Consider the following 12,904-nt stretch of genomic DNA (forward strand, 5'->3'; position numbering starts at 1 on the left):
CCCATCCTCACCTCCATCCTCACCCCATCCTCACCTCCATCCTCCCCCATCCTCACCTCCATCCTCCCCCATCCTCACCTCCATCCTCCCCCATCCTCACATCTAACTTCACATCCATCCTCTCTCCACTGTCACCTCTGCCATCACCTCCACCCCCTCCAGTCTCGTCTCCATCTGTTCTCCACTCTCACTTCACTTTCACCCTCACTTCCACCGCCTCATCTCACTCTCTGACGTCACCGCCATCTCTCCTCTAGCTTCAGTTCATCTCCATCTCACCTCCAGCCAGTCTTTGTTGATCCTGCTGAGAAGGAAGATCACGTCTCCAGCTTTGAAACTTAGCTCCAGTTTGCTGTTCCCAGTAAAGTCAAACAGGGCCTGGGGAGAAGGACGCCATGCTGAGAGGGGGAGGATACTGGTTGAGCCCTTGAAGACCTACAGCAACTTTGGCGTCCATTTTACAGGTATGGAAACTGAGGGTTTGAAGAGATGCTGATACAGCCCTCTGTTCATGAGGACCTCAGATTGGAGCCCCTGTCTCCCCAACTGCCAAGCAAGTGGTCCTTTCAGAGCTGGTAGGGTACACATACAGGGGGAGAGTTCAAACTCTGAGTCAGGCTTGTCTCACCGCCCCTCCCTCCTGCACCCTGCAGCTCTCTACCAGGGCACTGCCCACATGGATTTTGAAATGCCATGTGTGTGTTTCTGGAGCTGTGTGCGTCCAGAGAACAAGGCCTTGTCTGAGGCTTCGGTGCATAGGCATGGCTGGCCCAAGAATCCCAGCAAGCTCTCTGGGATGAACTGATGAATGGCCACCTACTCCCCTGCTTCAGCATGCTGGGCACTTCCCTACCCTCAGGTAGGCAGGGGTGTTCAGCATCCCAGACTGAGACTGTGGCCCCTCCTTCCTGCCGGGTACCCAGCACCATGCAAATGAACAGTGGCACACAGCAGGCGGACTCCACAAATGCCTTTGATGAGGTCTAGCCTGTGGATACCTCTGCTTTCGGCGCTTCCATGCGGTCCATGCCGGCGCCTTGTGGAGACACACCCTTGCTGTGGAAAGAAGGGGGGCTGTCAGTCAGTCTTGTGGATCCCCCAGGGCCCTGCTCCTGGGTTGGAGAGACTGGGAAAGAAAGATTATGCACCGCCACCAGTCACAGATGCTCTCTTAGCCAGCCCCTCATCCTGTATTTCCACTGCTGCCCCAGGCGAGGTTGTTCTCCTACAGAAACCCAGGAGGCAGAGCTTGGAGAAGAGTTGGAGAGGAGGTCATGGCTTGGAGCCTTTAACTCTCCCCCAGTCCTTAGCTTGGCTCTTAGAGTCGACGTCTCTCACTGTGTTACTATTCCATTTCAGCCCAGGAAACTGAGGCTGCGGGGAAGGTGCCCGCGTGGCTGGAATTCAGACCACGCCTTCCTAGATGCACAGGGAGGTTACTGGGACGAAAGAGAATTTGGGGGAGGTCAGGGCTCAGGAACCCTGCCTAATTTTCCTTGGCTCCTCAAAGAAGTGGCTGGTTCAGAAACCAAAGCCCTTCCACCGTTGTGCAGGGTTAATTTTTCTGTGAGGGACCGGGTGGAGGGGAGGGAGTTTGGGACCCTTAGAAACAAGGAGCAGCAGCGACCCCTGGGGGCTAGAGACGGGACTCAGTTTGCTGGCTCAGAGGGGGTGCGGTGATAGCTACCTACATTTTGCGCGTGCGCGGTCGGAGCCTGCGGAGCGCCTGGGGCACCTGCTCTGCATCGTAGGCAGACTGATAAAAGAAGATCCTGACGTCGGGGTCCATCAGCACGCAGACCGGCAGGCTCAGGAGGTTCTGCGTGGAGAGGGGCAGGACAGGGTGGGCAGAAAGTCGACAGAAAGATCTAGACAGTCCTGTCACCATGCCAGCCCCATCTACCCATCTCTGCTAACGCGTTCTCAGCTGGTAATAAAAATGGGTTACTAGCCCTCAGAAGCTGGAGGAGACAATTTCCAAGCTTGCTTCTGGGCCAGGATGAGCAGGGGAGCAGTGCCAGTTTGATAGTTCAGTTGGAATCATCTAAAGGTCTCCAGAGACAGTGATTAAGAGGACTGGTTTTGCCAGAACTTATTCTCTAATAACCCAGGAGCTAGGATCAGAGAGGGAAATGATCTACCCAAGGCCACACAGCTTAGTAACAGAGCCGGGGCACCCAGAGCCACTGGAGGTGCTTACATAGGGTCTCCCTGTGGCCCTGGCTGGCCTCAAACTTGCTATGTAACCGGGAATGACCTGGAACTTCTGATCACGCCTCCTAATTGTTGGGATCCTAGACGTGGGCCACCATACCCACTTTGTTCAGTACAGGGGATCAAACCCAGGACTTCTCTAATGCTAGGCAAGCACTCTACTTACTAAGTCATAAAGGTCAGTGCCAGGCCCGGGTCGGGGTGGGGGTCAGATTTGGAAGTGATTGGGACAAGGGACTTGTGGGTTGATGCCCATGCTTCTTTCCACCATGTGCACACACATTGTGGCTAAGCTATGAGGGCATGGAGCAGGGGAGCCTGACATGGCTACTCATCTAGCCCCGTGGGGCTTGGGTACCCTGCAGAGCTGAGGCCAGTTTGGGGGAGCTACCGTTCCAGAGACGCCCAGAGTCCTGTGGAAAATCTCTCAAGGATCACAGTCTAGAAGCAGATTCACAGCTCTGAAAACACCTGCCCCTCATTTTCTCCACAGATTCTGGCTTCACTCAGTGAGAGCAGAGGGCCCCTCCATTTCACAAAGAGAAAGTCAAGGCTTCTTGAAGGAGGATGAGGATGTCTTACTCACTCCAAGGCACCCATCCCAACAAAAGTCTCCAAATTGAGGTCATTCCCAGTTACATAGCAAGTTTGAGGCCAACCTGGGCTACAGGGAGACCCTATGTAAGCATCTCCAGTGGCTCTGGGTGCCCCAGTTACTAAGCTGTGTGGCCTTGGGTAGATCATTTCCCTCTCTGATCCTAGCTCCTGGGTTATTATAGGATAAGTTCCTGGCAAAGCCAGTCCCCTTAATCACTGTCTCTTGAAAGTCACCTCTGGACACTGAGGAAAGCTTTTCTGCAAGCCATGGCTTGGATGCTCACTACCTTGCGAGGATCACCGGCCCTTCCCTGTACGGTCGCAATGGGAGGGTGTCCTTTCATGGCCACCCTGCTCTCTGCCTCTGACATCCTTTCTTCTGTGTCTCCATGGCATAGAAAGCTGACAGGGTGCATCGTGGGAACAAAGAGCACCCAACCTAGGGCACTGAGTGGAGCCAAACGCAGCTGCGTGCAGGTAAAGAGAGGTATGTGCCCAAAGGCGCCCTTCTCTGGCCTGTGGGAGGGCATGTGTTCTGCTGTTCTGCCCCATGGTGCAGGCATGAGACACCTCTGTGAGGTTTGGGGGTTTACCTACCACTGCCCCACTGGGAAGTGGGTGCCCTGGGGGACAGACACTGTGTTCCAGAGCTTGGAACACTCAAGGATTTGTCAAGTGTGACTCCTTGTTACCCAGCTCCTGGACCCCTGAGAACATACCCTGCTTCTCTTTTCAGCCAGGCTTCTCAGGATTGAAGATGGGGCCATGGGAACCTCAAGGAAAGCCCAGTTCTCAAATCCATGCCCCAAGGAACTACCTAGCCCCCCCCCCAGTGTTCCATTCCAGCTCAAGCACCAAGAGGACATGGAAGTAGGTACATACCTTCATGTAGGCATTGAGCGCGGGGATCCGGGACTCAGCAATCTCCTGCTTCACACCCATGTAGACTTTGGCTGAGGAGAGAAAAGCTGCCCAGAGCCTGGACCACATGGTGCCTGCCCTTCAACTGCCCCTCTGGAAGATAACTGCCCAGCATCCCTCACCCCAGTTTAAAGTTCTTCCTGCCTTTTGCCATGGAAGCAGGGTGTCACTAAGACACTCTCTAACTACATCTTCTAATCACATCATTGCTAGAAGAGAGAGGAAATTCTCTAGGTCATACCTATTCCCCCACACAAAGGTGTGTACACCCATAACCCTCTCCACATGTGTGCATGCACACACATACACACTCAGCACAAAGTACACACTCTACACACCCATGCAAAGCTCAAACATACACAGACTATGCATACATACCCTCACCCAGATGCATGCATTCACACTCACACACATGCACACACATATATGTTTACATGAGCACATGTGCACTCAAATGTACCCACATGAATCATATGTGCACACACCATAGACATAGATATATTGCATTCAGGAATGTGTGAATACATACATGCATGCTTGAATATACACATGCACAGTATACCCACATGCACATGTATACACACATATACATATATGCAAATACTAACATAATGTCTATGTGTACACACTCATGCACATGTATACACATATGCACACAGATGCAACATATTTTTACATATAAATGTATGTGCACACACATAAAATATTGTTTAGCAGATGCACATGTATGTATGTATTCACACACACTCACAAGCCTTAGCTAGGAGCATGGGATCTCTGCCTGCCCTGATCTCCCATCCTCAGGCTTGAATAACATTTAGGTCACCACTCGAGTTTTCAAGCACCTCACTAAGTAGGAGTTCCCAGAGCCCTAAGGTCCTTTCAGTGGGCTGCCATAATTAGAAACCATGGACCCACACCCCCCTCACACATACTGACACTGCAGAGGACTAAGTATCTCCTGGGTGGACAAATGAGCCATGCCCCAAATGCCAAGGAGGAGTGTTCTGGGAAAGAGGAAGCAGGTGATGTCCTACCAAGTGATAAGTGTCCTCCAGGAGCCCTTAGGCAGGCACTTGGGGGAGTTGCCACCCAGAGGGCTGCCCCAGAAGGCAATCCTGTCCAACCCCTGTGCCACAGGACAGGCAGGCTGGGTGCCTGTGGTGCCAGGAAGAAAGTATATAAAGGTTGAGGCTAGACAGGAGCCATGAACAAGAAAGTGGCAAAGTCTCAGGCCCCAGCTGGCTTGCCGGAGTGGATGTCCAGTCTGAGAAGACAAGATGGGACAAGGAGGGTGGGGAGGGTGCCCTGCTCCTAGGGTGGTCAGGAGAGCATAGTGTACACAAGGGTGAACAGGAATCAGGAAGGCAGGAAAGGAACTTCAGATGAAGGAGGCCTAACGGAGGAAGCACAAAGGGGACCCTCAGCAGCTTCTGGACAGGACATCAGACAGGAACCTCAGACTCTCCCTGAGGTAAGTGTTGGTGGGGTGGGAGGAGCCAAAACCAGAGCAGAGGCAGATGCAAGGGTGAGACCCTGAGCCTGCAGGAGAAAAGTCACTGCAAAAGGAAGGAAAGCAGGATCTGTGAGAGACCTGGGACCGGAGGCCTGAAGAGTCCTTCACCACAGGGGCGGTTCCTGATAGGTCAGCAGCTGCTGGGGGCAGGGAGCCTATGCAGATGCATTGGAGGGGGCAGGGAGCCTATGCAGATGCATTGGAGGGGGCAGTGTGTCAAAGAAAGGGAAAGTATGTGGGGAGAAGAAGAGAGGTTTTAGCTGGAATGGCAGAGGCCCCTCCTCACCACTCACAAGTGGGGGAGGGAGGGACGGGGATGGGAGGGCCCTTGCCTCTCAGCTCCGTGTCCTTGTTGGAGATGGATGAAGAATAAGGTTCTTTTCAGAGAAGCAGCCAGTGCACACATGGGAGGCGGGCTGGAAAAAGGAAGAGGGGCAGGCTCTGAGGCTTAGCAAACGGGTAAGTAATAGGACAGAGACCGCCTCTAAGGGGTTGCTTGGGCAGGCTCAGGTGTGAGGTAACACTGGAGATTTGGAACAGGGTGGATTATGTGAGGAGGCCCGAGAGGCCAGGGGTGGGGCTGGAGACTATTCGTACTCAGAACTATGTGGTACCCTGCTTCCTCAAAGGACAGGGAAGGAGCCGTTGGATCTGTAGAGGCTGAAACCATTCAGCTAGAGAGCTCACCTCAGGGGTGACTGAGAGAGACAGGAAAGACCAGAACCCTGGTGCTGAGCTCCCAACCCAGGCTCCCAGCAGGTGGACAACTGTGACAAGCTGGCTGTCCTGGCCACCAGAGGCCAAAGATGATGAAGCGGAAGCTCTAGTAGTGAAGGTATCCGGAAGAGAGAGGGCTGGCAGTGTCGGGGGAGCACACATACAGAGGTGACAAGGAGAGGGCTCCTGGGAGACACTGCCAGCCTGGAGCTCCAGGAGGGCCACTGGCCAAGTGAGTAGCTTGTAAAAGGGGCAGAAATGACATTCTGCAGAGCTGGAAAGTAAGGTGGGGACCAGGGTTCACTGGGGCATCAGGGTGGAGTATAGCCTACCTGGCAGCGTAGGCAGGCTGCAGGTAAATGGGCTGCTCTTGCTCTCTGGCCCAAACCGCTCCTCCAGCTTGCTCTGCAGGGCATAGAACTGACGATAGCGGCGGTAGATGAGGTACTTGGATCCTCCTTTCGTCTTCACTTCAATGACAAAAACCTGAGGAGGAGAGAGGCGGGGGGGGGGGGGCAATTGCGATGTTGTAGATTGGCAGGGAGTTGGGGGAGGGTCTTGGAGGCTGGGGGTGGTTATGAGATGAATGAGTTGGGAGATAGAGGTGTCTGGAAGGTAGAGAGGGTTGGGGGCTGGAGAGGGACTGGGAGATGGACCGGCTCGGGAGGTCAGAAGACCAGAAAGTAGAGGGATACAAGGGAGGACAAGGGAGCCCAGAGATAGGCACAGGGCACTGAAGTAGGGAGGACCCAGAGGCAGGCACAGAACCCGGGAGGTCAGGGCAAAAGCTAACAGGCACAGGATGAGGTTAGAGGTCACAGAGAGAGAGAACAGGCTGTCTCAAGCCCTGCACTGTACTAGATGGGGTAAGCCTTCATTGGGGGTGTTCCATGTGCTTGGATATATTCAGAAGCACCCTTACATTCTATTCAGCATGTGTTGACAATCAACCTGACTAGAAAAACCATAGTCAGGGTGTCACAGAGAATTGCCAGGCGTTCCAAAGAAAAAAGCGGTCCTACCGAGACAGGAGACAAAAAGGTGGAAGGTCAGAGGTTAGAGGACAACAAAGGAACAGGGGTTGCTGACTCTTACAAAATGGCTGGTGAAGCCCCTCTTCTCCTCGATGTCAGCGATGTTGGCTGAGATGGCCACGTCATCGGGAAGCTGCTCAAAGTCACTGGAGGAGGCCAGAGGGAGGGCACCAGTTACTACCTTTGTCTGTTCTAGGCAAAGCTGATAGAGCCCCACACTCCTCATTCTGCACCCTGATGCTGGGAACCCAGAGGCATCAGGACACAGGCCAAGCTCTGAGCATGAGGGACACAAGCTGGAGTTGGGCATCACAAGCCAGCTTCTAGCCCAACCAACCAATCAGCAGCCTCAATGCTCACCAAAGAGCCTGTGCCCCTCTGAGGCAGCCTTGAGCTAGGCTCTGCATCACAGGATGAAGAGTGTGATGGGGGTGTCTGAAGGTGTATGAGTGTCCCTCACAGGCCACAATTAAAGACTTAGTCCCCAGGGTGTCCACAGGCAAGTGCTGCAGATCTCTAGGAAGGTGGAGCCTCATGGAAGGGCCTTGGGTTCCTAGGGCTTGCTTTGAGAGGGACCAAGAAACCATGTTCATCTCCAGCCCCTCTACTTGCATCTGATTCCAGATGTAAGCAGTTACCTTTGCCTTGATTCAATTTGCTATCATCGCCAGAGGCCCAAGGCAAAGGGGCTGCCCAACTTTTGACTGGGCTCTATAGAACTATGGACCCAAATAAGCCTTTTTACTCCATATATTGATCCGGTATGTTGTTATGGTAACATGAGGTTGACTGATGGAGAGCCCCACTTATCCCCAGTCAAGAGATCAGTTGATTATACCTAAACAAAGAAAAAATAGCACCTGAGCCAGCTCTAAGTGGATTAACTGGAATTCCCTGGAAACTAGGGAGGTTCTTCCAGGCAGTGGGAAAAGCTTACGCTAAGGTCTGAGCCCCAAGGAAAAGACTGATGGGCCCTGAGGTGGATAGGTTACTGAGGGTCTTGGGAGCAGGGAGCAGGGAGGGCTTCAGAAAAGCCTGGTTTCAAGAGGTCACCAAGGGTAGCCAGTTACCTGGATAGAAAAGGAGGGGCAGAGACTGAATGAGACAGATTCATAGGGTGCCCCAGAGTGAGGAGTCATATGGGACAGGACACACAAAAGACAGGGCCCCAGAAGATGCTATTAGCATTTTGTGTGTCCCTGTTCTTTCCTGGCCAAGCGAGTGCCAGCCATGCTCGGCTCTGAATGTGCCTAGCTTGGAGAGGCAGTATGCCATGATTGGCCTGACCCAAACAGCAATCCTGTTCCCACCTGCCCTTAAGGCCCAACATGTGACAACCATGTGACTAGCTCGGTCAGTGAAATGGGGTGGGGTGGGGGGTGGGACACCTGGATCTGTAGCAACCACAGTGAGCCCATGAGACAAGAACACAATGAGCAAAGAAAGAATCTGGGGTGGCGGTGTGGAGCTCCCCACGCTACAGAGCCTTCCTCCAGACTTTTCCTGCGAAGAAAGAACAGACCAATTCTGTTCAGTCGAGCCAAGACCAGTCCTTCTTTGCCCTGCAGCCTAATGCATTTCCAAAGGGACCTTTGACCAAGGTATGGTGGCACAGCTGGACTGAAAGAAAGGGGCGTGACAAGATTGCTGCCTGCTTCTGAATGGCGCAGGGAGAGAGGTGGGGCTTGGGGACTCAGTTCAGACCGGGTTAATTGTTGTGAGAGGCCTCTGGGCAGACGTCCAATAGGAAGCTGGTGTGCAGGTGTGAGGACTGTCCTGGTGGGGCCGACAGGGCTGGCTAAGGTGAGAGCCACCAGCCTAGGGCTTATGGCTGAGGTTAGACGGAAGGCCCTTCAGAGAAGAGTTGCCAGGGAATGGAAGAGGGTTGGGAAGGGCAATCAGAGAAAGAGAAACCAGGCCACCAAACGCAGCCAAGGTCACCCGTCTAGCCACTTATACTCAGACCAAGAAGAAGGGAACGGGTGTATCCAGGCATTGGCAGCTGGGCACGTATCTGTGATGTCAGAAATTCGGAGGTGGAGGGGAGGGGATGAGCCTGGGCTGCAGAGGGAGGCCCTTGAGGAAGAGGGGAGGCAGAGGTGGAGGAGGAGGATAACAGGATGACAAAGAAAATGAGATGGAGGAGGAAGAGGGTGGGAGGGCGAGAGGAATGAAGAAGAGGAGAAGATGAAGACGGAGAAGGAAGAGAAGGGCAAGGGAGGATGAGATGGGGAAGGGAAGAGGAAGATGGAAGAAAAAGCGGGAGGGTGAGGATGGTTGGGGGAGGAGAAGCGACTGGGTTCTCCTGTATGAGCCTGAGAGACCATCAGGACAACATGTCCCATGCAGTGTCTCACAGCAGGTGGGGTCCAGGAGCCTGCACACTCTCATCCCAGTCCACGATGTTCACCTTGTCTCCTGGGACCTACCTGGTGTGTTCCAGGATGGTGCACTAAGACACAGAATCAGCAGGCAGTGACTCAGGGAGTCAGCAGGCCAGCGGGGGTGGTCTTCCAGGCTGGGGCACTTCTGTGGCCACTGGTGACCTTCCTACGCACTTTCAACATGGCCCAAGAGTGGCCTCATCTACTTCCCCCAGGGGCTTAGTGCAATATTACATTCAGTAGTAATTTCCTGGGCACCGAGGAAGGCTGGACTAGGAAGGAACTGGAAAGGGAGACATGGCCATGGGCCATTAGGGAAGGTTGGGAAACAATGCTATCCGGGAGTGCTGGCAGCACCACAGAATCTAGGTACCTGAATCACAGAACCAGAAAACTGGATAGGTTAAGGAGCTTTGCCCAGGTGAGGATTTGAGGCAAGGCAGCTGAGAGATTTTGGATGAAGCCCAGCACTTGGCCTGTTCCCACAGTCTGCTCCGGCACCATTGAACAGGTACTACTCAACACACAAGGACCTTGCTCTCTTGTACCCCAGTGCTCTGTGGAGTGGGGAAATTTGAATACCCAATAAGTAAGCCTCCTGCTTCGCTGCTGCCAAGACCTTTCTGCAGGAGAGGTGACCCTTACCTTGTCCTCCAAGGAGGCAGGAACATGGCAGAGGACAGCTCGTTGAGGTTAGGGCTGCAAGGGGGAAGCGAAGTTCCCTACAGCCAAGAGCAGGGACGCACGGAGGAGCTGGCGATGGCAGCAGGGAGGGCCTTTCAGGCAGGGCAGGCAGTGAGAGTGTAAAAGTCTGGGGACATGAAAGTGGACACTTTCAAGGAACCTCGGGGAGGCATCCATGAGGGAACACAGGACAGGAGGCAGAACAAGGACAGAGGAGGAGTGACTCAGACACAGGCAAGTCCCACACAAGGGATTGTCATGCCTCACGGAAAAGCCTCAACTCTTCTGTCAGGTGGAAGAACCCAGAAGTGTTTGAGGCAGCACTGGTGTCAGAAGACATAGTGGGGCCAGATAGGGCCTGGGACCAGCACTGTGAGCTGGCCCAGAAGAGACCTTGTGGGCCTCTCCCCATCCTCTGGCTCCTCCCATTCCTTTGGCATTGGAGACAATCTAGTACTTATGTCATATGGTCAGGAGATCCCTCTGTGACAAGCAGGATCCTTAAAATCCCACAAGGGCAGGGATACTGGCACCCTGCATCCCTAAGTGCCCAGAATGGTACCAGGTGCGTAGTAGGCTCTCAGCAGTTATCTCTGCCCATGACTAGCCGGCACGCTGGTAGAGGAAGAGCAAGTGGGCTGCTAGCATGCTGGGTTGGCAAGGAGGCAGTGGTGTGGGGGTAGGGCAGGGACCTGGGAACCCCCTACACCTCCTGAGCAGCTGTCTCCTCGGGCTCCATTCATGGTTGACCCCGGGCTCTGTGCACATGGGAGCTACAAGTGGTGGTCAGCTTGGGGACCCGATCTACAAGAGTCCTGAGAACTGCAGGTTCATGGTATCTCATCCACGGTGGGAACTGGACATGTGGCTATCGGAACTAAATTCCCCAGCTGCCCTTGAAGTAATCCTGTTTAGCTTTGGACACGTGTCCACAAGTTTCTAGAAAGGACTGTTGTATGTGCGGTCTCCTCTTCTGTATCTTTGTTGGTCTGGTGCTAAAGAGGGCACTGGAGATGCTGGATCTAGTGACCCTAGGACCTGGAGCCATGACTCCATGTGGGGCAGAGAAGGGGAGCTGCCCCACATGGAAACACACAACCCTACTGGTCATCACAGGCGTCATCTGCACCCCAAGAAACAGGAAGGGACCCAAGCCTCAAGCAGCCGCAGTTCCTAGAATATTCAAGTTTGCGTGTCTGTCAGTGTCCTAGGAGAATGTGGGGTCAGAGGGACTGGCATCATGTCACAACCTCATCCAGCACCTCTCGGTAGCAATGGAGGGTCATTCTGATGCCCATCCCAGCACTAACTCCTGCTGCCACACAGACAAGCCTACTCTGACCTTTGACCTGTGGAAGTCCCATCATTTTTGCCAGCTCTGATGCAGCCTTTGCTCCCACCTGGGCCTCATCACTTAGACCCGGCTCTGGTGTCTCTCAAGTGGTTCACATGGAGGCTTGCTCCCTAGTGCTTGTTTCTGTTTGATCCAGGGGACAGACTCTAAGCTCTGTCATTTGGGTTCTCGCATGCAGATGGTAGCACAGACCTGGCTCCAGAAGAGACACTGAGCAAGAGCTGACTGAAAAAGGTGGCCAGGCTTGGGGGGGCACCAGGCCTCACTGTTCCTATCTGTACAATGTCCGTTTTGTCCAAGATAGATGTAGGTCATTCTTGAGCTCTAGAAGATTTATTGGGCATCTAGAATTGTACCAGCGCTGTTCTGCCTCCCAGGGAAGCAGCTGTGATCCAAAAGACAAAAAGCACCTTGGGCAGGCACAGGAGAGAAAGGAATAGTAAAGGAGACCCCCTCCCCCAACACTGTGTTAGATATCTAAGGGCCACGCAGGAAACGAAGCTGAGTCCTTTAGCTGAGCCAGGGCTCTTTGAACCTAGCCCTGAATAAAGACAGGAAACACGGCCTGATTCTGTCTGGACGGCAGATGGGAAGCCACCTCTGACTGCAGTGTGGAACCAGGAACCCAAGCCTAGTCCCCAGAACACCTGTGCTCTCTCAGACTCTGCCGCCCACTCATGCTGTGGCCATTGGCCCGTCTAAGCCACTCCCCACTCTGAGACTTAGAATTCTCTCTGCACACCGACAACAAGTGCAGGAGCCTGGGTCTGATGCACTGACACCAGGAGACAGGAGGGAAAGCCTCTAATCACCCCACCCCCCACCCAGCCCTGCTGGGATCAGTGAGGAAGTCTGGGAGGGGATGTGGGCAACTCTCACCTCTCCGATCGCAGCTGCTGGGCCAGGGCCATGGCTGTGGGTAGTCACGAGGGCAGGTGGGCCAGGGCTTTACCCAGCCAGGCCCAGACTGTGTTCACCTCTCACTTCCTCCTGTCTGTGTCTGGGAGCCACCCGAGGTTGGGGGAGTCTCCCGAAGCAGTCTGTGAGGAGGTCCCTCCCTCCCCAGCTTCTCTGGACACTCCCTGAAGTACCGTCTTCAGGCTCCGAGCTGCCTGGCCCCACACTTCTCACCCACTTCCTGGCTTCAAAGCAGTTGAGGAAGTGCTGCTCTTGGGTTCTAGGCTTGTGTGAGGCCACTGGCTTTGGGGACTTCCTCAGTGCCTGTCTCTGGTGCTAAGCCCCACCCACCAGAGGAGCACTTTCGGCTCTCTTAGTCCCTTAGGGAGCCCGGTGACCCTGGGACCTCATTGCTCATTCTCATGACTTGAGCCCCTTGCCCAGGCTTCCAACATGTGCCATCCCTAAGGTATGGTGGAGATACGACTCCTGGCAGGAAGCTCTCTTGGTTCCCCTTCTTCGATTATACAAGGGCATGAAGGTTGACTTATGCCCCCATTTTGATCTCACCCTGGTGCTTGGGGCT

General features: G+C 54.0%; 1 protein-coding gene across 1 annotated transcript in view; it reads right to left on the reverse strand.

Moving 5' to 3' along the window:
- Positions 1–12,489, reverse strand: part of Ncf4 (neutrophil cytosolic factor 4) — an 18,737-nt gene extending 6,248 nt beyond the window's left edge. The window contains exons 1-7 of the mRNA XM_005354252.2: positions 12,301–12,489; positions 7,061–7,145; positions 6,298–6,451; positions 3,694–3,764; positions 1,692–1,819; positions 999–1,056; positions 280–378 (exon numbers count right to left, since the gene is read on the reverse strand). Of these exons, the coding sequence (XP_005354309.1) occupies positions 280–378; positions 999–1,056; positions 1,692–1,819; positions 3,694–3,764; positions 6,298–6,451; positions 7,061–7,145; positions 12,301–12,332 (627 nt within the window). The 5' untranslated portion in view covers positions 12,333–12,489. The remainder of the gene's footprint in view (positions 1–279; positions 379–998; positions 1,057–1,691; positions 1,820–3,693; positions 3,765–6,297; positions 6,452–7,060; positions 7,146–12,300) is intronic.
- Positions 12,490–12,904: the final 415 nt, after the last annotated feature.

The sequence above is a fragment of the Microtus ochrogaster genome, chromosome 15 (genome assembly GCF_000317375.1).
Source record: "Microtus ochrogaster isolate Prairie Vole_2 chromosome 15, MicOch1.0, whole genome shotgun sequence".
Lineage (NCBI taxonomy): Eukaryota > Metazoa > Chordata > Mammalia > Rodentia > Cricetidae > Microtus > Microtus ochrogaster.